The following is a 24,724-nucleotide window of genomic DNA, read 5'->3' on the forward strand; positions in this document are numbered from 1 at the left end:
CCCGGGCAGGGGGTGGGGGCCAAGGCCTAAACCCCGCCCTCAGGGGTCCCTGATCTTTGACCCCTCCTGGGGCTCCGCGCCTTCTACCCTGGAGGCCACTGGCAGGCGGGAGTCACTGCCTTTTGTGTGTTTCCCTCCGAGGTGCCAGAGACCCCCCAGCCTTGCGCAGCGTCCCCTTGCGGGCCCCCCGCCCCTCCTCTCGGCGTCCCCAGCCCCCCTGCTCGGCTCTGCGTGCCAGCTCGGGGCTCGCTGGTTCGCTCCCCGCTGAGCCAGGAGGAGGGGCGAAGGCCGGTAGCCCCCTCCCCCGTGCGCAGCGCCGGAGCCCAGCCGAGCCGGGGGGACGCACCGCTGCCGGTCATGTGGGCCGGACTGTTCGTCCGGGCTGCCTGTGTCGCGCTCCTGCTGCCGGGGGCCCCAGCCCGCGGCTACACCGGGAGGAAACCGCCTGGGCACTTTGCAACGGAGAGGTAAGCACCCGAGACCCTCTCCTGCCCTGCCACGGGGCACTGTCGGTGTGGAGCAGGGAGGCACGGAGGGGCGCTCGGTGCCTCTGGCAGCTGCAAATAGGGGCTCCCCTCTGGGGCTCTGTCCGCGCGGGCGCATCCCAGGGGAGACGGACAAAGAGACTGCAGCATGTGCCTCTGGACGGGTGCATCTTCTGTGCCCCTGTCCGGGGCTGTCCTGGCCGGGACGTCAAGGGAAGAACAGAGACCCAGGCGCTGGATGAGCCCATCTGAGTCCGTTCTGCAGCGTAGACCTGGGGCAAGGGGAGCTCGGGATGTGCCACCTGGTGTCCAGATTGGCTGGCTTCGCTTGAGGACGTGCTGGTGCCTCTGCCTCGGCAGGGGCTGGCTTCCTGCGGCTCCGGCCGCTCCCGGGAGGGGCTTTCCCTGTGCTCACGCTCTGCGCACGCTGTGGACCTTGGAACCACCGGGGTCTCTCCAGGTTATGTTTCGGTTTCCGCCTGTGCACGCGTGGGCGAGAGGGCGGGGGTGGGGTGTTTGTCCCTTTGCTCTTTCCCGACGGATGCCGCCTTCCCCTCGGGTCTCCTCCTGGCTGCCGCGGGCTGAGCACGTGTGTGCGTGATGCTCCGAGCGAGGGAACGCGGAGTCAGCAGGCGCCCTGGCCCTCCGCCACTGCCCAGGGAGAGGGGGGCGCACAGGGGGTGGTCCCACCGCTCGCACGTGCGTTCCACCGACGCCGCCAGTTCTTACTCAGATCCAGCAGGCTCTGTGCATTTCAGAGCATTCCTGCCACCTGTCTCCCCGCCACGGCCCGTCCTGGGAGGCTTCTGGGCATTCCAACATCTGCCACTTTGGTGGCATCTCCCTCCCTTTCAGAGCCGCGTCTGAGTAGCGGGAACTGCGGCTGCTCCTTCCTAGGTGGCTGACAAAATCACTCCAGCCAGGGCAGTGGGTGAGACGTCGCTGTCAAGCCCCGCCCCCAGGGCCCCCTCTTTTTCTGGGATGACTGCAGAGAGTAAACAGGCTTCTCTGGGGCTCGGGGGGGGGGGGCTGCTTTCGGGGGTCGTTTCCGCGCCGCCCTGTGCCCTGAGCTTCCCTCTCAGACTGCATGTCACACTTGGCACGCATTTTTCTCCCCGGGGGCGGGGCGGGTCCGTCTTGTCCTTCCATGTCCTCAGCCCCGACCCTCAGACTGTTGCCATCACCCTCCAAACAGGTGGAGCACAGGTGGGAGGGTGTTCCTGGCCCTCTTCTGCCCTGGGGGCCACCCCCCGCACAGCCTGTCACAAAGAACTAGTTGCAGGGATGCTGTCCGCTTCCGTCCAGGCCTGTGCACCTCCCCCGCCCCCACCCCGTGCTCCCTCTGCCCCTGTTGCTCCTGCACTCGCACCAGCCACCCCCGCGCCACTTCCCCACCTCAGCCTTCCAGGAAACCTGACCCTCCTTGGGCTCCGTAGCCAGTCCTGTTGTGACACGTGTCACAGTATGCTGTTATCACCTGGTTCTTCAGCTGCCCCGTGCGTGCCCCTGAAGGTGGGGAAAAGACTTGCCCGATGGCTGTTGGCTGTGCTGCCGGCCCTCACCCAGCTTCTGGTTCCCTTTCACTCCTCTGGGCAGCTCGCTGGCGTCCCCACCCCCACCCCAGAGATGTCACCCGGCCCCACAGGGGCTGCCCTCCCTCTTCTACTGCTTCCCTTCTCAACCTTTCCCTCAACCACCAAGTACTGAGCACCTACTGTGTGCTAGGTACTGCTGTTGGTGTGGAGGTGAACCAAAAGGTGAAGCCCTGTCCTCCAGGAATCGTGGGGGAGACAGACAATGAACAAATCAACAAGTTAAGCCCTGGCTGGTGTGTCTCAGTGGATTGAGCTTGGGTTTTTGAATCAGAGGGTCAGCGGTTTGATTCCCAATCTAGGGCGCCTGCCTGGGTTGCAGGCCACCCCAGTGGCACCCCCTGGGGTGCATCCAAGAGGCAACCACACATTGATGTTTCTATTCCTCTTTCTCCTTCCCTTCTCCTCTCTCTAAAAATAAATAAAAAAATTTTTAAAAGTCAACAAGTTAATAAATAATGTAATGTCCTGGGAAGTGAGTGTCATGGAAAGAATGAAACAAAATCAGGGTGGACGAGAAGGGTCTCTGAGAAGGCGGCATGAGCAGGGAGACCTGGGTGAAAGGAGGGACCAACCCGGTGTATGTCCGAGAAGGGACCTTCTTGAGAGGGCACCGGAGGTGCAAAGGCCCTGAGGTAGCCGGCCCTGGGCTCTTCATCCACTGCAGCTTTTCCCCTCAGCGCTGAGGCCCCTCAGAGGGCCCCTCCCCGGCCATTCTGCCCCGTGCTCCTGCAGCAGTGAGCTGTAGGATACTGGTGCCTTTGTCTCTGTCCTGCCTCCAGGACCGGCTGTCAGGGTCGTTTTTCTCTGGAAACTTCCCACTGCCTCTCCTGAGGGTCCCAAGAACGGTCTGTTGACAGACAGACTGGCTGGGTTGGGAGGCTTCCCCTCCTCTGCAGACGCATCTGAGGTGGAAAGCGTTCTCTCCTCTCTTGCAGACGCCGGCTGGGCCCCCACGTCTGCCTCTCGGGGTTCGGGAGTGGCTGCTGCCCTGGCTGGGCGCCCTCCGTGGGCAGTGGGCACTGCACCCTTCGTAAGTGCCTGTCCCTGGGCCCCAAACACCCTCCCCTGCTGGGCTGTCATTCCGTGGGACAGGCCTGAGGGGCAGATTGGGGGCCCCAGCCTCCCCCTCTCACCTGCGTTTCTCCTCTCAGCCCTCTGCTCCTTTGGCTGTGGGAGTGGCATCTGCATCGCTCCCAATGTCTGCTCCTGCCAGGATGGAGAGCAAGGGGCCACCTGCCCAGGTAACTGGGGCGGGCAGTGGCTCATGGGAGGAACTGTGTTCACACTGAGATCACGTGCCAGGCCCTGGGCTCGAGTATCATCTTCATACCGCCCTGTTAGAATAGCAGGAATTCTCAGTCCCATTGCGTAGGTGAGGACACTGAGGCACAGAAGTCAGTGGCTCACCCAGGATCACGTGGCGAGTGAGTGGCAGAGCTGGACTGAAACTCAGGCTTGTTTGCCTCCAGAGGCACCTTCCCAACAGAACTCAGGAGCGCCTGTGGGGTGGGGGCAGCCGGGGCCGAGGCTCGGTGCCGCTCACGCCCGCGGTGCCTGTTTCAGAAGGCCACGGACCCTGCGGAGAGTACGGCTGCGACCTCACCTGTAACCATGGCGGCTGTCAGGAGGTGGCCCGTGTGTGCCCTGTGGGCTTCTCGATGACAGAGACAGCTGTTGGCATCAGGTGTACCGGTGAGAGACCTGGGAGCAGTGGGGGAGGGGCGGGCAGGAATTATGTCCCCTCCCCTCCTGCCGGGATGGCCTCCAGAGCTGAACTGCGATGAGAGTGGGCAGGGAGGCAGGCGAACCAAAGGGATAGGACCCTCCCGCTGTTTCCCAAATATTTACCCGCTCCTGTTATGGGCGAGGAACTGAGCTGGGGGCAGAGACAGTAGGAGTATGTTGCACACAGACAGACTGGGACTGGAACTGGGCATGTGCACAGTGGGGCTGGAGGAGGCTGGGCTGCAAAGTCCCCCTCGGGAGAGTGACATCGGAAAGAAGAGAGAAGCAAACCCCCAGAATCGTTGTATTTGTTCATGGTTTTGAAACGTGCCTGCTGGCGGTCAGTGCCATTCCCCAGAGGCGGCCACTCGGACTAGTTTCTTGCTTATCTTTCTAGGGAGGGGAAAGTCTCTTCCTGAGACAGGTAAAAATCATGTTTCTTCCCCTGAATGCAGACGTAAAAGGGGACTATTTTGGAACATTTGGAAAGTATTGTAAAGGAAAGGTAGTAGGGGAAAAATAAACCCACCGGGTCCCAGAGGCCCCTGCCCAGAGATATTTGTTACAAAAGCGAGATTTCTCCCACCCTTTTCCCTGGGTGTGTATTTGTAACCCTGTGTATACAATTGTGTGTGTTAAACATGCACATTTGTGTGTTTTATAAAATTGGGATCACGTCTTGTCTGTAGTTTTCGTTCATTATTTTTCTCGCTAAACTTGACTCTGGGAGCACGAGATAGTCCGTACAGCATGATTTTTGGAACCTGCACATGTGGCTGCTGTGAGCGCCTAGCGCTGTGACCCGTCACCAAGCTTGTCTGCGGTATTTCGCTACGTCAGTGACACTGCAATAAAGGGCTTCTTGGCGGTGTCTCTGACTGTCCCCAGAAGAGCTGGTGGCTCGGAGTGTCTCACACAAGAGAATCTTGCTCTGGGGCTCCTTGCCCCACCATCCCCTTCAGGAAGGATGAAGCCATTCATTATCCCCTGAATGTCTTTCATGGGGAGTAGTTTCTGCCCACACTTCTTGCTGCAGAGGCAAACTGGGCCAAGGAAAAGGCAGAGAATGGTGTTGAAGCGAGTGCAGGGCAGGGGCACTGGCCACAGCCTGAGGTGGCCCAGTGGGATGGAGTCAGCCAGGTGGGCTTCTTAGAAGCAGTGGGCATGCTTCTGAAGAGCCCAGAGTGAGGATGGAGGTGTCCTGAGGGCACAGGCCTGGAGGGTAAGAGACCCAGGTGCAGACAGGAGTGGGCAGAGCCGCTCCTGTGGGTCCTCCGGAGCCGCCCTGGTTCCTGGATGAGGAAGGGATGCCACAGGGGTGCAGAGGTCTGTTTTTCAGCCCCCTCACCCCTCAGGATCTCCCCAGAGCACTCCTTGTATCCAGTCACCCCACCCTGGGCAGAAGCTCTGCAGAGTCCTTGGTGCTTCCCAACCAAGCCTTCACCCAGCTCTCCAGCCCTGCCTCCCGATGCCCCTGTCCAGCCGGGCTGGGCCCCACATCTTCCCTGTGCTCCCAGAACTTCCTCAGACTCCCTCCACTGACCTCCCCTCACCCCGAAGCCTCCTGGTCCTCTCAGCCCATCTCTCCTCCAGCACTCCCCTGCTGTGGCGGGGCGTCCCCCGGTGGGGCCCATATCACCCGGCCACGCATCTCTTGTGGGTGTGTGTCGTGGCTCCTCCCCTATCAGACTGTAACCATCTGGAGAGTCAGCATTGTATCTCAGTCCCATTTGTGTCCCCACTGTCTCCCCTCCATTCCTGCTATGCACAGGCGGCACTCTGTTAGCATTTATGGGGCTTTACTCAGCCTTCCTGCCCATTCCCTCTGCCCTGGTGGGGTTGCCCTGTGGGTGGGCTTTAGCATCCTTTTGATCATCGGTCTGCACAGGTCAGAGAGGGGTCTGGCCCCTCGGCCTCTTTCTGGGGCCTCCCCCATCGTCCGATGAGGGTCCTGGTGCCTGGTCTTTCTTCCCGTGGTGGGGTGGGGCAGGCGGGTGTGGACACGGGGTCCGTGTGGCGTGTTTTCTCCCTGCACCCCAACCATGTCGACCATGGGCTGTGCAAGGGTGTCTTCTCTCTTCCCAGACGTGGATGAATGTCTGAGCTCCTCCTGTGAGGGCCAGTGCGTGAACACGGAAGGGGGGTTTGTGTGCGAGTGCGGGCCGGGCATGCAGCTGTCTGCCGACCGCCACAGCTGCCAAGGTGAGCGGCTCGGGTGGGGTGGGTGATGATGACGCTGTCACCGCCGCTGCTGGGCGGCGTGGACCCTGTGGTCCTGCAGGCCCTCCAGCTGGAGGGAAGGAAAGCAATGAGGTTGGGCCCGTCAGTGCCGTGGGACCCAGGGGAGAGAAGACATCTATCTCTCTTCCTAAAGGAGCAGGGTGAGAGCGAGTTTTAAACATAGTTACTCATTCTTTTAAGATGGCTTTTCTCTATAGAATTAGGGAAGGAAACACACATAAAAACACAGTGAAGGTGAAAGCTCCCCTGTGATACTGCAGTAGGTTTTTCTGTGTGTTTGACATTTTCATCAATTGTAACAAAGGTTTACAAGTTGCTTGCTCCGAGCCCCTTCTTCCATTTCTGTACTCCGCTCTCCCTAGAGAATAACTCTGATGTCTTAGCTCAAGCTGCTATAACAGAATACCAACAACTTATCAAGAACGTATAAGCCCTGGCTCAGTGGATTGAGCGTGGGCCTGCGAACCAGAGCATCATCGTTCGATTCCCAGTCAGGGCACATGCCTGGGTTGCAGGCCAGTTCCCAGCAGGGGACACATGAGAGGCAACTATACATTGATATTTCTCTCCCTCTCTCCTTCCCTTCCCCTCTAAAGATAAAGAAATAAAAAAAAAAGAACATATCATAGTTCTGGAGGCTGGAAGTTCAAGATCAAGGTGCCGGTCTGTTGAGTTCCTGGTGAGCGCCCTCTTCCTGGCTCACAGATAGCAGAGAGAGTGAGCGAGCTTCCTGGTGTCTCTTCTTCTAAGGGCACCGAGCCCATCGTGAGGGCCCTGCCTGCCAGACCTCACTGAAACCTGGTTACCTCCCAAAGCCCCACCTCCTCACACTGTCCCATGGGAGGTTACGGCTTCCACATGGGAATCCGGGGGACACGATTCACCGCAGCACCCGAGTGCCCGGCTGCCTCTGCCCGGCACACGCGCACGCACACAGAAATGACAACGAGGGGCGAGCAGCTTGCTGTCCTGCGCTGCTGCATCTGGGCACCGTGCTGAGCATTACACACGCATGTTCTTGTTCCACCCTCAAAATTATCCTGTGAAGTTGGTACTGTTTATTTCCGCTTTCCTTAGAGGAACACTGGGGCCTAAAGAAATGAAAGGACTTGCCCAAGATCCTGGCAGAGCCGGGACTGGAACCCAGTCCTTCCTCTGCACGCCTTCCCCGCCTCAGCAGTCTGTCTTGAAGATCTCGCCTTGGGGTCGACAGACCCGCGTGGTTCTTTTAACTGCCGCCTGGTGGTCTGCAGTGCGAACGTTCCACAGTTAATACTAACTCTTCTCTTAACCGGTGAACATGGAGGTTATTTCCAGTTTTTCACAATTCCAAATCCCAGCCTAGGGGAGCATTGACAGAGGAGGGACCAGAGAAGCGGAGTTTTGAGGTATGAGTAGGAGTTTTCCAGCCAGACAAGATGGAAAGGCAGTCTGAGCAGACTGGAGACCATTGTCGAAGGGGAGGCCCCCAGAGTGTGGTGCACTTGGAACACAGCCAGAACTTAAGCCAGAGCAAAGGCGAGGGGCAGGGAGGGAGCGAAAAGGCAGCCCCGGGTTTGTGAACTGCTGGGGCTGCACTGGTCCTCATGGGAGCCACGACAGGCGGGTGGCCCAATCAGAGTGCTCATTAGCTGGGACATGCCTCAGGCTGTGTCTCAGGAAGAGCGGGACAATGCAGGAGACTCTTGCTCTTCTCCAGACTGTAGACAGGCGGACAGGCTAGGGTATGGCCGTGGAGGTGGAGAGAAGGCTGGTCCAGCGAGGACTTAGGAGGTGGTCCACTGCATGTGGGCAGTGAGGAAGAGAGGGGTTAAGATGGCCCCCCACAGCTCTGCGAGGGCAGGGGGTGGCAATGAGAGACATGACGGGGCCACGTATTTCCACAACTCCACGGGCAAAAGAGCTCCGGCCTGGTCGGTTCCCTTCCAGACACGGACGAGTGCCTCGGGACCCCCTGTCAGCAGAGGTGTAAAAACAGCATTGGCAGCTACCGGTGTTCCTGTAGGACTGGCTTCCACCTGCACGGCAACCGGCACTCCTGTGTAGGTAAGGTCGGGGGAACCCGCTTGTCTTTGCACTTGGGCTGCCAATCTGGGAGACAGACAGGTCCAAGCCCAGGGACAGGGAAAGGTCAGCAGTCTTGACCTCCTGGTCCCCTGGAGCCCGCAGGTGCTTGAAGCCTCTGCTCAGTCTGCCTTTCGCTGGGGTGGGCAGGGCTTCGCACGGAAGACCCCGCTTGGACTCCTCCTGGCCACTGCCACTTTCATCCTGTTATGTTTCTCTTCCGCCCCCTCCTCCCAGATACACCCCAGGATTCCTTTCTGCTCACCCATTTTCTTGGCTGCCTTTGCTCCCCTTGGTAAATAAAGCACGTTATGTCTTCCTTAGTGCCTCTGCTTTAGAAGGAGACCCCTGTTTTCTCAGCCCATTAGCTGAAATTTCCAGAAAGGGACTGGCATGTTTGTCTTGCACTTGGCTCATGAGTTGAAGGTGGGGTCCCACGGGCCTGAAAAAAGGCCTTGTTCTCACAGAGTGCGGTGTTTGTCCTGAAGCCTACCCTGAGCAGCACGGTGGTTTTTGAGACTCTTTTTTTTCCCAGACGGGGCCACACCACGGACCCCCGACAGGTGGGATGGTGGAAGGCTTGGAGATAGGATTCCCAGCGGGCTCATCCCTGCCAGCACTTAATCATTGCTGCGTGATGCTGGGGGTGAGTCGCTGGTGCATCCACGGAGCGCCTCCCGGATGGAGGAGCCTTCCAGGGGGACTAGTGTAGATTCCAGCGCCACTGCCAGACTCTGAGTCACGTCCACATCCTGGGGCAGGGAGACTCCCCCAGCCATTTGGTCTAAGGGATGATGGAAGAAAGGCTCCGTAGCCCCGACAAGACAGCAAGGCTCTCCTGCAGATGTTAACGAATGTCGGAGACCGCAGGAGAGGCGAGTCTGTCACCATTCCTGCCACAACACCGTGGGCAGCTTCCTGTGCACGTGCAGGCCTGGCTTCAGGCTGCGAGCTGACCGCGTGTCATGTGAAGGTGAGCGTCCAGCCCCGCCTCCCAGCCCCGCCTCCCAGCTCCTGGCCCTGGGCCCCGCCCTCCCAGAGCTGGACCCTCTTCTGTCTCCGCCCACTCTTGTTTTCATTCCTCTTATTTCCAAGGCTTCACTTTCTTGCTTCCTCCTTCCATTTCTTTATCTATTCTTTCTCCCTTATCACTTCATTGTTTCCCTAGCCCTTCTGCTTTCCTCCAAATGGTAAAAGGGAAAAAATGAGCATGTGACATAGGAGCCCCAGTAACCTGGGCTCCCAGGGGCAGACAGTCTTGGACAGTGGTGTCAGATCACTCCGTGCCTGTAGATAGAGGTGTAACATTATACAGAAACTGAAGGTGGTCTTTCTAGTCCATGGCCTCAGCATCCCATCCCAGGAAGCCACCCATGGATGGGGGGCAGGAACACCGTCCCGCTTGTCCCCTCGGCCTGCTCTCTTGGTACTTTTCCCTCAGTCCTTCTGTGTGACTGTGTCCACGGCCCCAGTACTTCAGAGGTGGACCGGCGGTATTAGACTCCTTATGTGGATGAAGAAAGCGGCCCAGAGACATTCACTGACTCTGGTGGTGGCGCTGAGTTCAGGCCCCCAGTCTCACCTCCCTCAGGATGCGCGGTGCTTCCGTTTCAGCTTTCCCGACAGCCGTGCTGGCCCCGTCCGCCATCCTGCAGCCCCTGCAGCAGCCGCCCAAGCTGCTGCTGCTGCTCCCAGAGGCCGGCCGGCCTGCCCTCTCCCCCGGACACAGCCCTCCTTCGGGGGCTCCCGGGCCTCCAGCCGGAGTCAGGACCACCTGCCTGCCATCTCCCACCGCTTCACTGCCAACAGCTTCCCCTTCTGCCCTGACGAGGTTGCTGTCCACCCTGATAGCCACCCTAGTGCCCAGTGTCCCCCTGTTGGGGACGCTCGGACCTCCCTCACAACTCCAGGACAAGGCGGTGGTTACCCCTTCCTTGCCCAGGGGCCCCACGGCCCCACAGCCGGCACCAGGGCCCTCTGCCTGCTGGCACCTGGGAGCCACGCATGAGTCAGGGAGCCACTGGACGGAGCCCGGGTGTTCCCAGTGCTGGTGCGAGGTGAGTGTGGGGGTCCTCGGGGCTGCCCTGGTCTGGTGCTGGGGCCTTGTGGTAATCGGAACGTCTGCTTGCAGGATGGGGAAGTGACCTGTGAAAAGGTGACATGTGAAGCTGCTTGTTCCCACCCCATCCCCTCTGGAGACGAGGAGTGCTGTCCATCCTGTGCAGGTGGGAGCTGGTCCCGGGGCGACGGCTGGGAGTGCCCACGGGGTCCCACCTCTTCCCTTCCCCAGCCCTTCTGCAGCTGAAAGTCTCTTCTCCAACTTTCTCATACCTTAGCATCACCCGAAGGGGGCTCCCTGGGCCCCACCCCCAGAGCTCCTGATTCAGCAGGTGTCAGGGAGGGCCAGGACTTTGCATTTCTAACAAGGTCCCAGGTGATGCTGGTGGCTGCTGGTCTGGGGACCACAGTTTGAGAACCACTGGCCTGGGCTGTGATCTCTCTCGGGCAACTTTTCATCTCCTGGGGATCCCTTCTGAGCTTCTCGCACTCATTCATTCATTCAGTGAGTTTCTGCGTTTCCACTCTGCAGTCCCCTGGTCTTGCCCCGTCCTATGGCCAGAGGAGTCATCACTTGTAAATTCTTCCCCTTTTCTGATTTTCTCCCACAATCTGCCTATGGTTTTTCATTTGCTTCCCATTGCTGTTAGGATAAAGACCCCAAATCTTAACCAAGTCCTTCAACAGAGCTCCTCAAACCCTGTGCACACACTCCCCTGCGGTTAGAATGCAGACTCGCTCAGTGGAGTGCGGGAGGGGCCCAAGCATCTGTATCGCTATGGTGATAAGGTGCCGCGGTTGCTGCACTTAGAGCAGCAATGAAAAGTCTTCCTCCGAGTGAGAATAAAAAGGCACCTACTGATTTGCTGAACGATAATTGTGACCTTTTACTGTGTCCCTACTTCATACTGAGCCCTAAATGCGAAGTGCTGGGTACTTCACATCTGAGGTTGTGGGTCCCTCGAGGTCCCCCGCAGGGCACGAGGGGGCATTTCCATTTTACAGTAAAGACAACTGAATCCCGGACAGTTGGAGTGACATGTCCAAGGCCCCTCGGGTGACCGAACGGGCAGGCCAGGTTTGGAACCCAGGGCTGTCTGGCTGCCTTTCCTGCCTAACTGGAATAAAAGGCCACACTCTCCGCGCAGCTGTGGTTTTCTCAGGCGTGCACAGAACCCCCAGGGGCATCCTGTGGGGGCTCCCTCCGGTGGTTCTCCAGGGGTCTCGGGACCACGCAGTTCTGGGTACCTGGATCTGCCACTCCTGGGGCATCCCGGCCAGTGAGAGAAGGTTCCAGGCACGTTACGCTTGGAGAAGCCTGAGGCCGCAGGCTTCTCTGCTTTGAAGAGGTCTGATGCCTCCTCCGCTCCTGTTTGTCTTCCCAAGGCTGTTTTCACAGTGGCGTCATAAGAGCTGAAGGGGCTGTGTTTTCTCCTCCCGCAGAGAACTGCACCATCTGTGTCTGCCTGGTGAGCATCACAGGATTCCTGAAGCCTTGAACCCCCCCGGGTGTTTTCTTAACCTTTGGGGGTTTTAGAGGAAGGGGGGAGACCGGATGTGAGAGGAGAGCTGGCTGAATGGAGGGAGAGTTCCCAGGTTGTAGATTTTGGTCAGAACCTGTGGATCTAGAAGCCAGGGGGTGGGGTGGGGGGCTGCGAAGCCTGCAGGTCTGTGGAGTCAGGGAGGCTTCTGCTGAGCAGAGAGGAGCCAACAAGCGAACAGGGTCCATCTGTCTAGGAAGGGGAAGGGATGGAAGTCCCTTGGAAACTTCCCACTGGGCAGGCTGTTTTTCTCTCCAGGCCAAACATTTGCCAGCACAGTGAAGGTATCCATGTTTGGTGGCGAGAAGGTCATTACCAGGCTCCATTTGTGACAAGTGTTTTGCTCTAGGCATATTCACTCCTCCAGGAATACCAACGAAGCACCTACTGTGTGCCAGGCACTGCCAGATTCGGTCACACATATTTGATTATGAGCACCCAGTGTGTGCCAGGCACGGGCCTTGGTGCTTGTCACCTAATGCCTCCCCTGAGGCTCCTGCCAGCTCTTCAAGGTCAGCTTTGTTGTCCCTGTTCTATAGATGAAAAGACTGGGGCTGGGACGGAGCAGAGGTCCGTCTGCATCCACAGCCCGGACTTTGTCCACCAACCCTCACTGCCCCTCTGTGACCATCTTTAGAAGCAGCCCGGGTCTGACAGTGCCCCCCCCCCCGGGGTGGGGAGACATGTAGACAGCTACCACACCCACTGTCGAGCTCTTCCTGGGTGCCACACCCACAGTGGCCAAGCACTTTTGTGGGTGATCTCCTTCCACGTAAGCCTCGGCATCCCCTGGTCGGTGGGGAAACTGAGGCTCAGAGAGGTGACGCACTTTGCCGAAAGCCACTCGGCTCCTTAGTGGAGGAGCAGACCCTGGAACCCGGGGCTGGCTGGCTCCAAAGCCAGGGGCTTTTGGGGCTTCACTTCAAGTTTTCAAAACTTGATTCTTTGAATAGCTCGTGTAGTCACTTGGTTCAAATCTCAGATGTGCTGGCAGGTGTCCCTGGTGGAGTAGCATCTGTCCCGCACTTCTGGCACCTTCCAGAGCTTCCGCGCGCTATCGAAGGGAGCACTGCGGAAGGTGAGGGGCGTCGTTTCCACCGGGAAGCAGCCTGCTCTGGAAACAGCTGTTCTAGCCATCCCATAATAAGCTGCAGACACTGGGTTCCCGCAGACCGTCCTTGCTGTGACCATGGTGGCATTTAAAGGTCCGGGAAGGCTTTCTCAGGCTTTCTTTAGGAGGCTTCTGCGTCGGACAGGAAAGCTCAGCCGTGGTGTGAGATGTGGGGCGAGAACTGGTTCTGGATGGGCCTGGTTCTCCTCCTGCCCCGCCCACCATGGTCTCTCACCTCCTCAGGCCGGGAATGTGTCCTGCATCTCCCCCGAGTGTCCTCCCGGCCCGTGTCCGACCTCCCCGAAGTCCGACTGCTGTACTTGTGTTCCAGGTGAGAACTTAGTGCTCTTTTTAAAAAAGGCTTTATTTTCTTTTGTAGAGAGAGGGGAAGGGAGGGAGAAAGAGAGGAAAAGAAACATCCGCGTGTGAGAGAAACATTGATCGGCTGCCTCTCGCACGCCCCCAACTGGGGACCTGGCCTGCAACCCAGGCATGTGCCCTGACTGGGAATCGAACCGGAGACCCTTTGGTCTGCAGGCCCTCACTCAACCCGCTGAGCCACACCAGCCAGGGTGAATTTAGCCTCTTTGTGTGTTCTGGGGAGGAGTGTCTTTTTGAGTGGAGGAGACAGGAAGTAGGTCAATGTCTGCTTTAGGCCCTCAGATCAAGTGATACATTTCAAAGTACCCATTTTAATTGAACTCCTACTATGTGCACAGTGGTTTTGGTGCTAGATTGGGCTCACAGCCTGGCCTGCCCCTGCCCCTGGAGGCACCATCGAGACAGGTGGGAAGGGGATTGAGCCCACTGTTGGCAGTGCCCTGTCTTGAGACAGAGAGGAGACCTCATCTCCCCCGCCAGTGAGTTGGTCCTTTGTTAAAAATGTGGTTCTCTTGCCTGGGATGACCTCATCACCGTCACCGATATTCCCCGCCAGCTCTGTGTCATTGCCCTGCGGACACTTGCCAGACCTTGATCCCAGCGAATCTGCGTGTCAGTGCCCTGAGGGAGTACTGTTCATAGCCCCATTTTATAGATGAGGAAACTGAGGCTCGGAGAGTCAAGTCACTGCCCAAAGATACACAGCCAGTTAGTACAGGAGCAGAACTTGAACTCAAGTCTACCTGATTCCAAAATTGGCATCCTTTTAAAATTTTTTTCTTAACTTTTAACCGTTGTATTATTTTTAACTGAATTTTTGTTGAATAGGCGCTATAGTCCCTAGGAGGTAGGAACTGTTATCAGCCCCACTGAACAGATGAGAAAACAGGCTCAGTGAGCTTCAGTGTCGCGCCGGAAGTCACTCCCTGGTGGGTTGGATCGGTAGGATTTGAACCCAGGGCAGTCCGACGAGTGCCAGGTGGGCCCGGGCCGGTTTTAGGCTGTTTATTCCTGTGGGGGACCCTCAAAGGGGAGGCCCCCACTGAGCCCTCCCAGCCTCCCCGGGGTGGCACGGTTCCCCGAGCCGCGTCAGGTGTCCGGTGCAGTCTTTTTCCATTTTTTCTTTCCTCCTCCTCTAGAGCTATTCTGGGCTTCCCTCGCCCTTTCGGTTAAGGACCTTATTTTACACGTGCTTCATCGTCTGTCAGTGTTGAAGTAATAGTGTGTTTTTTGTCAGGGGTTTGGAGGGGAGAAGTGAGTGAGGTGTTCGGGCGTGGGCTGTGCTGTGGGAGTGTGTGAACTTCCCCAGGGGCCCCCACCCGTTTTCTCCCCTTTTTCTTTAGCCGCCTGCACCCAAACCTTGAGCTGCTTCTTTCTTTCCTCTCCGCAGTGAGGTGCTATTTCCACGGCCGGTGGTATGCACATGGGACTGTGTTCAGTGGGGGTGGTGACGAGTGCACCACCTGTGTCTGCCAGGTAGGGGCTGCCTTGGTGGGTGACAGGGAGGGTGCAGGGCACAGCACTTGTCCAGGAGAAGAGGGGCTGCCATGCAGAAAAAGGGACTGAGGCAGGGAGGGGACTCAAGGGACCTGCACTCTCCAAGGCCTTCCACAGGCTCCTTGACGTTCATCCTTCAGCAGTGCTATTTGTAGAGCACCTACTATGTGCCTGGAGCAATGCTGAGTGCTGGAGCTCCACAGCCTAGGTAGATGATGGACAGGTGACCAGAGCTCCTAGCCAGACTGCAGGTTTCGGGGAAGCCCTCTTGGAGGGAGGGACGCTAAGGCGAGACCTGAGGGATGGCCAGTACTGAGCAGGTGAGGAGCTGAGGCTGGTGTGCCCAGCAGGGGGCAGGAGACAACAGAGAGGGCGTGGCAGGCAGCCATCCTGGCTGGAGCACAGAACACACCCAGCTAGAGGCAGGTAAGAGATGAGGCTTCAGGCAGGGGTTGGGATGGTGTTCGGGTTAGATTCCAGGACGAGATTCCTGTGGGAGAAGGTACTTTCCGAGGGAGTGCTCCGAGGTGAGGGAAGCAGGAGGGTCAGGGGAGGGAGCCCAGTGAAGACTGGGGCTCAGGCTGACAACCCCGGGCCTCTGGAGTGGGCACTGCACGGCACAGACGGGCGTGTTGGAGCCCAGGGAGCATTAGTCACTTGTGTGTGCTTTCTTGCTCCCCAGGGAGTTGGGGTGGGGGAACCACCCGGCACCTGGAAGACATGGTCCTCCATGGCCAAGGGTAGTACTGAGGGGGAGGCCTGGGGGAGCTGTGACAGCCCGTGCCTCAGACTCAGCTGTGAAAGGCTTTGCTGGCCAGGCTGAGGGCTTCGGACCTGGCAGCGCTGCTGAAGGTTTTAGGTGGTGGATGGAGTGATGTGATCAGATGGGTGCGTGAGAAAGTTCTCCGGCTGCAGAGCGAGAGCGGATTGGAGAGAGAGCAGGACACAGGGAGCCGGAACAGAAGCTGCTTTGCAGACGTGAAGGGAAGCGATGCTCGTGGCTGCAGGCAGGGCAGCCAGGGCACCCTCCACACAGAGTAGCTGGCACGTTCCCAGGACCCACCAGCCTCACCCCAGCCCCCAGGGAAGGACTCGCCCTTCCTTCCTCTCTCCCCTGCTCCCTGGAGATTTGTCACTTTAAGGAGGGGGATGGCAGCCCTCCAATGGCCCAGGGCTGGGGAACTGCCCTCACTGGCCCATGCCCTTTCGCTTTCTTCCAGAATGGGGAAGTGGAATGTTCCTTCACACCGTGTCCAGAGCTGGACTGCCCCCGTGAGGAGTGGTGGCTGGGCCCTGGACAGTGTTGCTTCACCTGCCGGGAGCCCAGGCCCATGACAGGTGAGGGCCCCCAGCCCCGCATCCCAGGGCTGCGCCCAACACAGGCCCTTGAGGAGGGAGGCTGGGCTGTACCCCTTGCACTGTTAGAGTGAGTCTGAGTGTGTCAGTTGGCATGTGTGTGTATCTATCTGTGGGCCTGTGTGAGTGTGTGTTTGCGTGTGTGTGTCAGTGTGTGTTTGCGTATTTGTGCATGTGTCTGTATATCTGTGCATGGTCGCTTCTCTGTGTGTGTGTGTTTATGGGTGCATATGGAAGCACACGTTTGTGTGATTGCCTTGTGTGCACCAGGTGCAGGTTTGGAGGGCACACTCACTCACCAGGTGAGGGAGCCGGCAGGCAGCCGTGAGCAGCCTCCGGGGTGAGTGCACACCCTCGGAGCTGTCTCCACGGCGTGAGGGAGTGGAGGCGTCTGTCCTTGCTGGGCAGAGCCGTAGGTCCTGCAGGCACTCAGGACCCTCCTCGGTCCCTGTGCCCAGTCGTCCTTTCTCCCTTGCTGTTCCCCGCCCAGGCTGCTCTCTCGACGACAACGGGGCCGAGTTTCCGGTGGGACAGATCTGGTCTCCTGGTGACCCCTGTGAGTTATGCATCTGCCAGGTGAATGACAACCTGCGCGCCTTCAGCTGCTTTCCTGCTGCTCCCGCCTCGTCTAAGCAGACCCCTCGGCCTGGCCCCGGGTGCTCTGATCTGGGGCACCCTGCCCCTCCGGACGCTGGGCCACCCAGCCCTGCCTTCGGTCTGGTTCCCATGCTGTCAGGCTCCATTTAGACAGAAAAGGTTGGGACTCAGCCTCTCTGTCCTTGGTAGACTGTTGGGGGCAATGGGGCGCGGCTCTCTGCTTTGAGAGCGGTGTGTGCCGTGCTGTGCGTGCAGCGGTGGATTCCTCATAGCAGGTTCCCCTGGGCACAGATAAGTGAGGGGCTGGGGCAGCCAGTTGTTCAGGCCTTTTCTGTGAACTCTCGGTGTTCTCGGCATTAACCTGAGTCACGTGACCTTGTCTCATCAGGAGTGGGCAGGGGCCGGGTGCTTGAGTTTCAGAGTCAGATGGATGGAAATACCAACACAGCCGCTACCAGGAAGCACAGTTGTTTTAGCTCATCGTTGAAGCGCACGTTGGCTTTCCTTTCTACATTAAAAGAGTTTAGATTCTTCTAGACCCTTGTGTCTCAAGGCGAGGTCCCCGTGCCTTTGGTGTTGTGGGCGTCACTTGGAGCCTGGTGGACACGCGGAGTCTTGGGGCTGCCCGGAGCTGCAGCGCAGAAGCAGCGCTTTACCACTGGGTGTGGGTGGGGAGGTGTTCGGCAGCATGTGGGAAGCACGACCTTCCAGTCCTTCATGGGCCATTTGTCAATCAGCCTCAGGCTCTTCCAGACCTGGGAGACGGCTCGCTGGAATTAGAGTTGGGAGGGCAGTGCGGCTGCTGCCTTCTTTCTCCGTCGGGACTGAGCTGGGCACTTGGGTTGTGAGAAAGAAACGCTGAATGTTCATAAACACTGAGACTCTTAGGGAAAGAAAGAAAGATTACATGGCACCTTTGTCTTCTGAAACAGATTTTCAGGTGGAGTGTAAAAATAGGATTGTATTACGCTCCGTGGGTGTGGGGTGAGCCAGGGTTCCTGCACCGGGAGTGGAATTTGGGGGCGGGGCGGGGGTGTGGCGGTACAACCCTGGCTGCTGTGGCGGGGTGGGGGGGCGGGGACAGGAAGCTGAGGAGACTGAACCCCAGTTTGCACATTCCCTCTCTTTGGACATGGGCATCTTCGGAAGACTCATGCCTCCTTCTCAAGTGGCGGTCCCTGTTCGGGGGGACCTGCCACCTCCCACTGCACCAGGGTGCCCTTTAGGGCAAGCCTTGGCCGATTCGCAGCATTGCCGCCTTTGGTGGGGGGGGGGGACTGGGAGGGTGGAGTGGGGCGTGGAGGTGGAGACCGGTGCTGCAGGTGGGATCTTGGTGAAGTTCCTTGTTCTTCAGGCAGATGGTTCCGTGAGCTGCCAGAGGACAGACTGCGTGGACTCCTGCCCGCACCCGATTCGGATCCCTGGACAGTGCTGCCCGGACTGTTCGGCAGGTAAACTCCCCGTGGGGGCCGCGGAGCACCCCTCCCCGCCTCGCCTTCGGACTCCCCATCCTGGGCCCCTCCGTGCAACGCACCACGTGGGTTTCATCTCGGGGAATCCTCACAACCGCCCCACGGGCAGCCCATCTCACAGATGAGGAAACTGAGGCTCAGAGACATAGGGAACGGGCCCGTGGCAGGGGCTGTCTGCTGCCGGAGGCAGATATGAAGATGTGCGAAGCTTACAGCTTAGGTGGGGTGACAAGCAACAGGGAGAACACATGAAAGTGATATTTTGTTTATAGAGACTTTTACCTTTCCCCCTGACTCAGAAGTCATGTTTTGTTACAGAACATTTGGAAGGGCCTGTTACCGCTTTTAAACTTCATGGTGTTGTTTTCCTAGTCTCTTTTTATGATGTATCATCTACATTTATATGTCACATCTCTGTGATAGATATTTCTCTCTAATATATTATATGTATTTGCCTTTAAAACATTTCCCTGCCGTCTGATCCCCTGTTTTTTTACTCACTAGTGCCTGGTAAATGCCACCAAGGAGGCCCCGTCTAGATGGGTCTCTGGGCATCAGGAGACAGAGGGGGCGCGGCGTGGAGGAGGGAATGCTCTGGAGGGTGGGGTTTGGCGGGGGGGGGGGGGGAGAGGGTGGCTGCGTGGGGCTCCCGGGTTCAGTCTTCCAGCCCCTCCGCCTGGTGAGGGGAGAGGAGGAGACACTTCATCAGGGGGTGCGGGAGCGGAGGGGGGCGGTGCGGGAGCGGAGGGGAGCGGTGCTGGGAGGACCCTGCGGTGAAGACACACCGGCCCCTCTGCTGCATCCAGTGCAAAAAGTCAGCATCCCATCTGGACCCGTGTTCTGCCCCTTCCCCAACCTCTGGGGCAACTGGCGCAGGAGGCACTTGGCCTGACCTTCACTCCCCCATCGGCCTGGGGCCCTGAGCCTGGCTGGTCGCTCACCAGCCCTCCCCCTCCCCGGCCCCACCCACTGGCGCTCACTGAGTGCTCCCTCTGGCAGGCTGCACCTACACAGGCAGGATCTTCCACAACAACCAGACCTTTCCGTCTGTGCTGGACCCGTGTCTGAGCTGCATCTGCCTGGTACGGCCGCCCAGACCTGACCCCTGTCTGCAGAAACTCCCCAGGGACTGCCACCAGCTCCTGAACCCTGGAGGCAAAGTCCAGGGACCTCCAAGAGAAAGGTCACTTCTGGGTCCTGGTGACAGTCGGCTCCCTCCAGCCCTTCCCAGGGTGAATCTTCACCCAGGGCCGGGGGACCATTTTTCATTCTCTGCCCTGGCAAAGTCCTCTGCTTCTGGTGACCAGGGAGGGTCTTGGGGGCCAGTCCTAAGCGTGTGACCTGGTGCCGGTGAGGGACTCCAGCCCACGCCCTCTCGGGTTCTTGGCGGGGCCAGCCCTGCTCTCAGCCCTTCACCTGCATGGGCTCAGTCAGGCCTAGGAGGCCGGCGGCACCATCTTCTCCATCTGCTAGGTGGGAAACCGAGGCTCAAGACCCCACAGCCCGTGAACTGCGGTGCCAGGGATGCAACCCTCACCCTCGGAACCTGTGCTCCAGGAAGTGCACTTCTGCCCCTCCCCTGGTGCCCCTCAGTCTGAAAAAGCACCTTTGGTAGTAGAGTCAGTCAGCGTTTGGGGACCGGAGTGAAAATCCTGACTGCTGGTCATGCCAAAACGTTCCCCGTGGGTGGAGGGTGAGGTGCAGCGAGAAGGGGCGGTCGGTGTGAACGTCTTGGGCCTCCGAGTGTCCCCGCTCATTCACATGCTTGTGCTACGGGAGCTTCGGCTCCCGGGTCCTTCCTCCTCCTGGGGTGTGGTGCGCACCTTGTTTGGGCAGTTCGTGGCTTTGTTCAACAGGTGCCTGATGACAGGTGAGGTCTGTGGACGAGCCCAGGCCCTTGGCTTTGTGGGCTTGTGTCTTAGCAGGCAGACAGACTCTGACCGAGTGAACGACCCCCTCCCCTGCCCCGCCATGGACCTCTCCCCCAACCTTGGTGGTGCCAAGGGGCACACTCTGTGGCTGTGTGACCTGTCCTTCCCGAGGGTCCCATCGGCCCCCCGGAACGAAGGGCCGTGTGCACTTTCTGTGTCCTGCAGCTGGGCTCAGTGGCCTGCTCGCCCGTGGACTGCCCCATCGCCTGCACCTACCCCTTCCACCCCGACGGGGAGTGCTGCCCGGTGTGCCAAGGTGAGTGGGACCCGCCCCCCCATGCCCCGGGCCCCAGGGTGGCCTTGGCTCTCATGGGCCCCGTCTCCTCTGCCCCCACAGACTGCAACTACGAGGGAAGGAAGGTGGTGAACGGCCAGGTGTTCACCTTGGACGACGAGCCCTGCACCCAGTGCACGTGCCAGGTGGGCTGGGCCTGGGAGCTGGGAGCTGCCCGACCAGGGGCCGCTTCTTGCCTTTGGTCCCTTTGCAAACCTCGGAGCCCCTCAGCCCATGTAAGCCCATCTTCCTCCTGCCTTTCTTCAACTTTCTTCATCCTTAGTCCCCTGCTGGAGCACCTTCGGGTGTGACTGTATCCTCCCTCTTGTGGTTTCCTTAAGGCCACCTGCTGCGTTTGGCCTCGCCGGTCGTCCAGGCGAGGGCCAGGCACTGCAGCCCCTGTCCCCAGACCTTCCCGTGGGTCCCACTGCTGGTGCCAGAGGCCTTTGGGGGTGCCGCTCCGGGTGGGTGAGGCACTCTGGGTGTCCTCATGTGTTGCCCTTCTGCTTCCCCAGCTGGGAGAGGTGAGCTGTGAGACGGTCCCCTGCCAGCGGGTCTGTGCGGACCCCTCCGTGTCCCCTGGGCACTGCTGCCCATCCTGCCCAGGTAAGCAGGCCTCTGGGTCTCGGCGTTCCTCCGCCGCCTTGTCCCACTTTGCTCTTCCTCCTGGAAACACAGACCTGGCCAAGCCCTGGGTGTGAGACACCCGGGCTCAGAGAGGGAACATGGCTTGCTCAAGGCCACACTCGACCCTCATCCGTGCTCCTCGCACCACCCCGTGAAATGCCGTGTGACAGGTTGGCTTGTTTACGGTGCCTCTTTCTTCTCCGCGATCCCTTTCCTTCACCTCTTCCTCCACTTTCCTCCTTTTTGAAAAAATCAAAATTTAGGGACTGAACCCGCGTTGCAGAAGTGTCGTCGCTAACAGGTTCGTATAGCACTCATGTGTCAGGACATCGCAGGTCCGACTCCATCCCCTTTTCACAGCGCCCTGTGGAGACAGGCGCTGCTGTCACCCCTGTTTTCCAGGCGAGGAAGTTGAGGCACAGAGAGGCAAAGCAGCGTGCTCAGGGTCACACAGCTGAGTGGCCACAGAGCCAGGATTTGCGCCTGGAGTCGATACTTTTAGCTTCTACGCTGTCCTGACTGCTGAGCATTATTCTCTCCTGTTTGTCTTTCTCCGTGTTGATATTCATCCGTGTCCACTCCTTCCAGAGGAAGAGAGAGCGCCCAGATGACCTGCCGGAACATGGAGCTTTGAAGTACTGATGTGGCCCTGAGCTGGTCACCTGAAAAGCTCCCAGATGTTCTGGTTTACACGCATACCTGGCGCACCTGCTGCCTTTTGGTTAATATTTGGTGGTTTCTCTCTTTCTTTTTTATTCTAACCATAATGGACCTCTGGTGAAAAATCTTTGGTCAGACAGCTTTTTTTAAAAGATTTTATTTACTTTTAGAGAGAGGGGAAGGGAGGGAGAAAGAAAGGGAGAGAAACATTGAAGTGTGAGAGATACATCAACCAGTTGCCTCTTGCATACCCCCAACCAGGGACCTGGCCTGGAACCCAGGCATGTGCGCCAATGGGCCATTGAACTGGTGGCCTTTCGGTTCACAGGTCAGCGCTCCATCCCCGGAGCCACACCAGCTGAGGCCAGGCAACTTTTTTTTTTATTTTGTGAGTTGCATGTGGACATGCGGTCAGCAGATGGAGTGCCAGGGTCCCAGGGCATCCGCGTGGTTTGGTAACTGGCACAGTGGAACGACAGCACGCAGCCGACGGAGTCCTGGAGAAAGAGGAAACTTACAGCAAGGTGGCTGGTCCCCCAACGCCTACCACCTCGATTCTGAATGTGTGCGATTCAATTTTTGCCATTTAACATGTCCATAAAGCACCTTAAATGTGGCTCTTTTATGCTTTTTAAACTTCCGGGAAGACAATGAATTCTCTCATTGATTTATGGCCTAAATCTCCTCGCGCATAAAATAGCTTTTAATGCCTTTGGGCTTTTGAAGAGGACGTTCTGTATTTAGAGTAGCTCTTCAAGTCTGTGGGTGACGAGCTGCTGTCAGGAGTGGGGGGCCAGAGACCGCCGGAGTCTGTGCAACCCACCTTGGGAACCACCGAGAGCTTTATAGTTCCTTCTTCAGTTTAACCACTGCCAACTGCCCTGCAAGCTGATGGGTATCATTCCCCATGCTGCCTGGAGACCAGATGTTAGCAAAGGTGCTGGGCAGAGTACGGAGCATTTTACCTGTATCATCTCATTTGAATGCTCCTGGGAACGTTTGAGAGGGGCTGTCACTCTCATCTCCGTCTTCAGATGGGGCAATAGGGGCTGAGAGCATCTAAGTGTCTGTTTTAAAGCTGTCGGTGCTGGCTGGTGTCGGACTTGGGGCCCGGCCTCTCGGACCCCTTCTGCCCTGCTCCTTCCCACTCTGCTCCCCCCTCCAGATGGGGAAAGCGAGGCCCGGAGAAGGGGGCGCAGAGCCAGCTGCTCGGAAGCACAAGGCCTCAGTTCGTTCTCCATGGGACTTTTCCTCATGAGAAGTCCTTTTAAGGACAAACCACTTTTTATTGAACTAGAATATGAGTTGTGTTTTTTTTTGGTTCTCAGAAGAACCCCCCCAAAAAAACCCAAACTCAGCTTGCTTGAGGTGTAGTTCACAGGCCATACGATTCGCATGGTCCAAGTGCACAGTCAGTGGCTTTGGGTATATTCACAGAGTTGTGCGACTGTCCTTTGACGATTTTCAAAGTGTCGTGCGTCCAGGGTTGTTGTTTTTTTTTAAGATTTTATTTATTTTTAGAATAAGGGGAAGGGAGAGAGGAACAGGGAGAGAAATAGTTATGTGCAAGAGAAACATCAGTGGGCTGCTTCTTGCACGCCCCCTACTGGGCACCTGGACTGCAACCCAGGCATGTGCCCTGACTGGGAATCAAACCAGCAACCTTTCAGTTCATAGGCCAGCGCTTAACCCACTGAGCCACACCAGCCAGGGCCCAGTCTTGTTTTTTTGGTGCCTCCTACCCCAAGACAGGCCCCGGCTGGCCCTCACCAGGTGTCTGAGGACCAGGAGAGGACAGAGCTTGGGCATCTGTTTCCATGCAGCTTGTCCCAGAACAGCCTCAGCTTCCCGGAGAAACGCAGGCCTCTTGTTTCCCCCACCTGTCTCTAGATTCCTTGGAAGAAAGGCGGGGACTCGGCTCTTCCAGGGACGTGGAGTTCAGCAATGCGGCTCGGAGTCCCCGCAGAGACCCCGAGGCCCCCGTCAACTGCAGCTCCTGCCCCGGGCCCCCGGCAGCCCTGCCTCAGAGGCCAGCGCTCCGTTTCCTCCAGATCCTCTTAGGAACGAACGTGTCTGACGGGCAAACCTTCCCCAGGAGCCCTTCGGGAGCCCCCGCCTCACCCTCGCCCCCCGCAGGGCCGTCCCCAGGGCCTTCCATCGTGCCAGGAGCCTCCACTCTACCTCCAGCCTCTCCCGGTGCTCCTGGGCCACCTCCTGTTGCTCCAGAGCCTTTGACCCCAGCCTCTGGGGCCCACACGGCGGCCAGGCTGCCTTCTCTGCCTGCAGCCGTCCTGACTGATGCCTCAGCCCGTTCCACGACAGACCCTGGCCCCTCAGAGGCCTCCACCGCCCTCAGGCCTCGCAGACTCTCTCCCACCACCTCCAGACTCTCTGCAGCCCTTGTGGCTACCGCCAGCCCTGGCCCCCAGCAGCCCACAAGGGGGACCTCACGCAGAGAGGAGCCTACCGGGTGAGGCGGCCTCCATTTCAGGGCCACGCCCAGGAGATGCCAGACAGAGGAAGCCGCCAGTGGCCGTGGGAGTGTGCAGGAATGCCGTGGGGGCCAGCGAGGTTCACTCCTGCAGGGCTGCTGGGGCCATGGCAGACCCTCAGGGCTGACATCGCCTTGCTCCCAGGAAGCATTTGGAATGTGCCGTGGGGGGCAGCAGATGCCTTCTCTGGGGGCAGCATCATCCCTGGGAGGCCCAGGCTCTCTCGAGGAAGGCTGGGCTGCCGAGCTGCCTCCACTGGAGGTGGTGAGGGCCTGAGACTCCACTGGGACTGTGCCGCCAGCCAGCGTTACTGTCCTCACCGAGGTGTCCTGATTAAAGGCTGTCTCAGTCTCCCCCAGGCTGCCCTGCTTGCTCATTCACTTCTCACTGGAAAGGTGGGAAAGCTCCACCCCAATCCCCACCCCACTGGGGAGAAAAGCCTGCCCCAGACTGGGGCTGTGTTGGGGAGGTGTCTGGTGTAAGCCCCTGGTGGCCTTGGATGCTGGGAGACTTCTGAAGTGAGCAGGAAAAAGAGGGATGGAGGAGAGGCCTTTGCAGGTTGGGCGGGAGGGGAGCAGCAGGCAGCTGGTCCTTGTCATTGACACCTGTGGGGCGGG

The 24,724-nt window shown here is 58.6% G+C and overlaps 1 protein-coding gene across 3 annotated transcripts; it reads left to right on the top strand.

Annotated features, from left to right (window-relative positions):
- VWCE (von Willebrand factor C and EGF domains) lies at positions 1–24,435 on the top strand. Of its 3 annotated transcripts, none has more exons than XM_037137775.2 (20): positions 1–467; positions 3,016–3,110; positions 3,232–3,321; positions 3,644–3,772; positions 5,891–6,007; positions 7,976–8,092; positions 8,955–9,083; positions 9,725–10,167; positions 10,242–10,335; positions 11,555–11,637; positions 13,064–13,151; positions 14,592–14,677; positions 15,919–16,036; positions 16,545–16,630; positions 18,006–18,102; positions 19,123–19,205; positions 20,220–20,310; positions 20,392–20,474; positions 20,844–20,934; positions 23,506–24,435. In XM_037137775.2, the coding sequence occupies exons 1-20, from the start codon at positions 358–360 to the stop codon at positions 24,087–24,089; spliced, it is 2,814 nt and encodes a 937-aa protein (XP_036993670.2). In that variant the 5' UTR covers positions 1–357; the 3' UTR covers positions 24,090–24,435. The 3 variants fall into 3 exon arrangements, with proteins under 3 accessions (XP_036993670.2, XP_053515000.1, XP_053515001.1); XM_053659025.1 differs by having other exon boundaries at positions 16,545–16,610; positions 18,010–18,102; XM_053659026.1 differs by lacking the exon at positions 5,891–6,007.
- The last annotated feature ends 289 nt before the right edge of the window (positions 24,436–24,724 follow it).

The sequence above is a fragment of the Artibeus jamaicensis genome, unplaced genomic scaffold (genome assembly GCF_021234435.1).
Source record: "Artibeus jamaicensis isolate MK-2021 breed Jamaican fruit bat unplaced genomic scaffold, CSHL_Jam_final scaffold_614, whole genome shotgun sequence".
In the NCBI taxonomy this organism is placed as follows: Eukaryota; Metazoa; Chordata; class Mammalia; order Chiroptera; family Phyllostomidae; genus Artibeus; species Artibeus jamaicensis.

What these genes read in the sequence shown, in the direction of transcription:
- VWCE (XM_037137775.2), top strand. Translation starts at nt 358, where the DNA reads ATGTGGGCCGGACTGTTCGTCCGGGCTGCCTGTGTCGCGCTCCTGCTG. An exon ending in GTTCCCAGTGCTGGTGCGAG is followed by an intron (nt 10,168 to 10,241) that starts GTGAGTGTGGGG and finishes GTCTGCTTGCAG; the next exon opens with GATGGGGAAGTGACCTGTGA. An exon ending in GTGAGTTATGCATCTGCCAG is followed by an intron (nt 16,631 to 18,005) that starts GTGAATGACAAC and finishes CTTGTTCTTCAG; the next exon opens with GCAGATGGTTCCGTGAGCTG.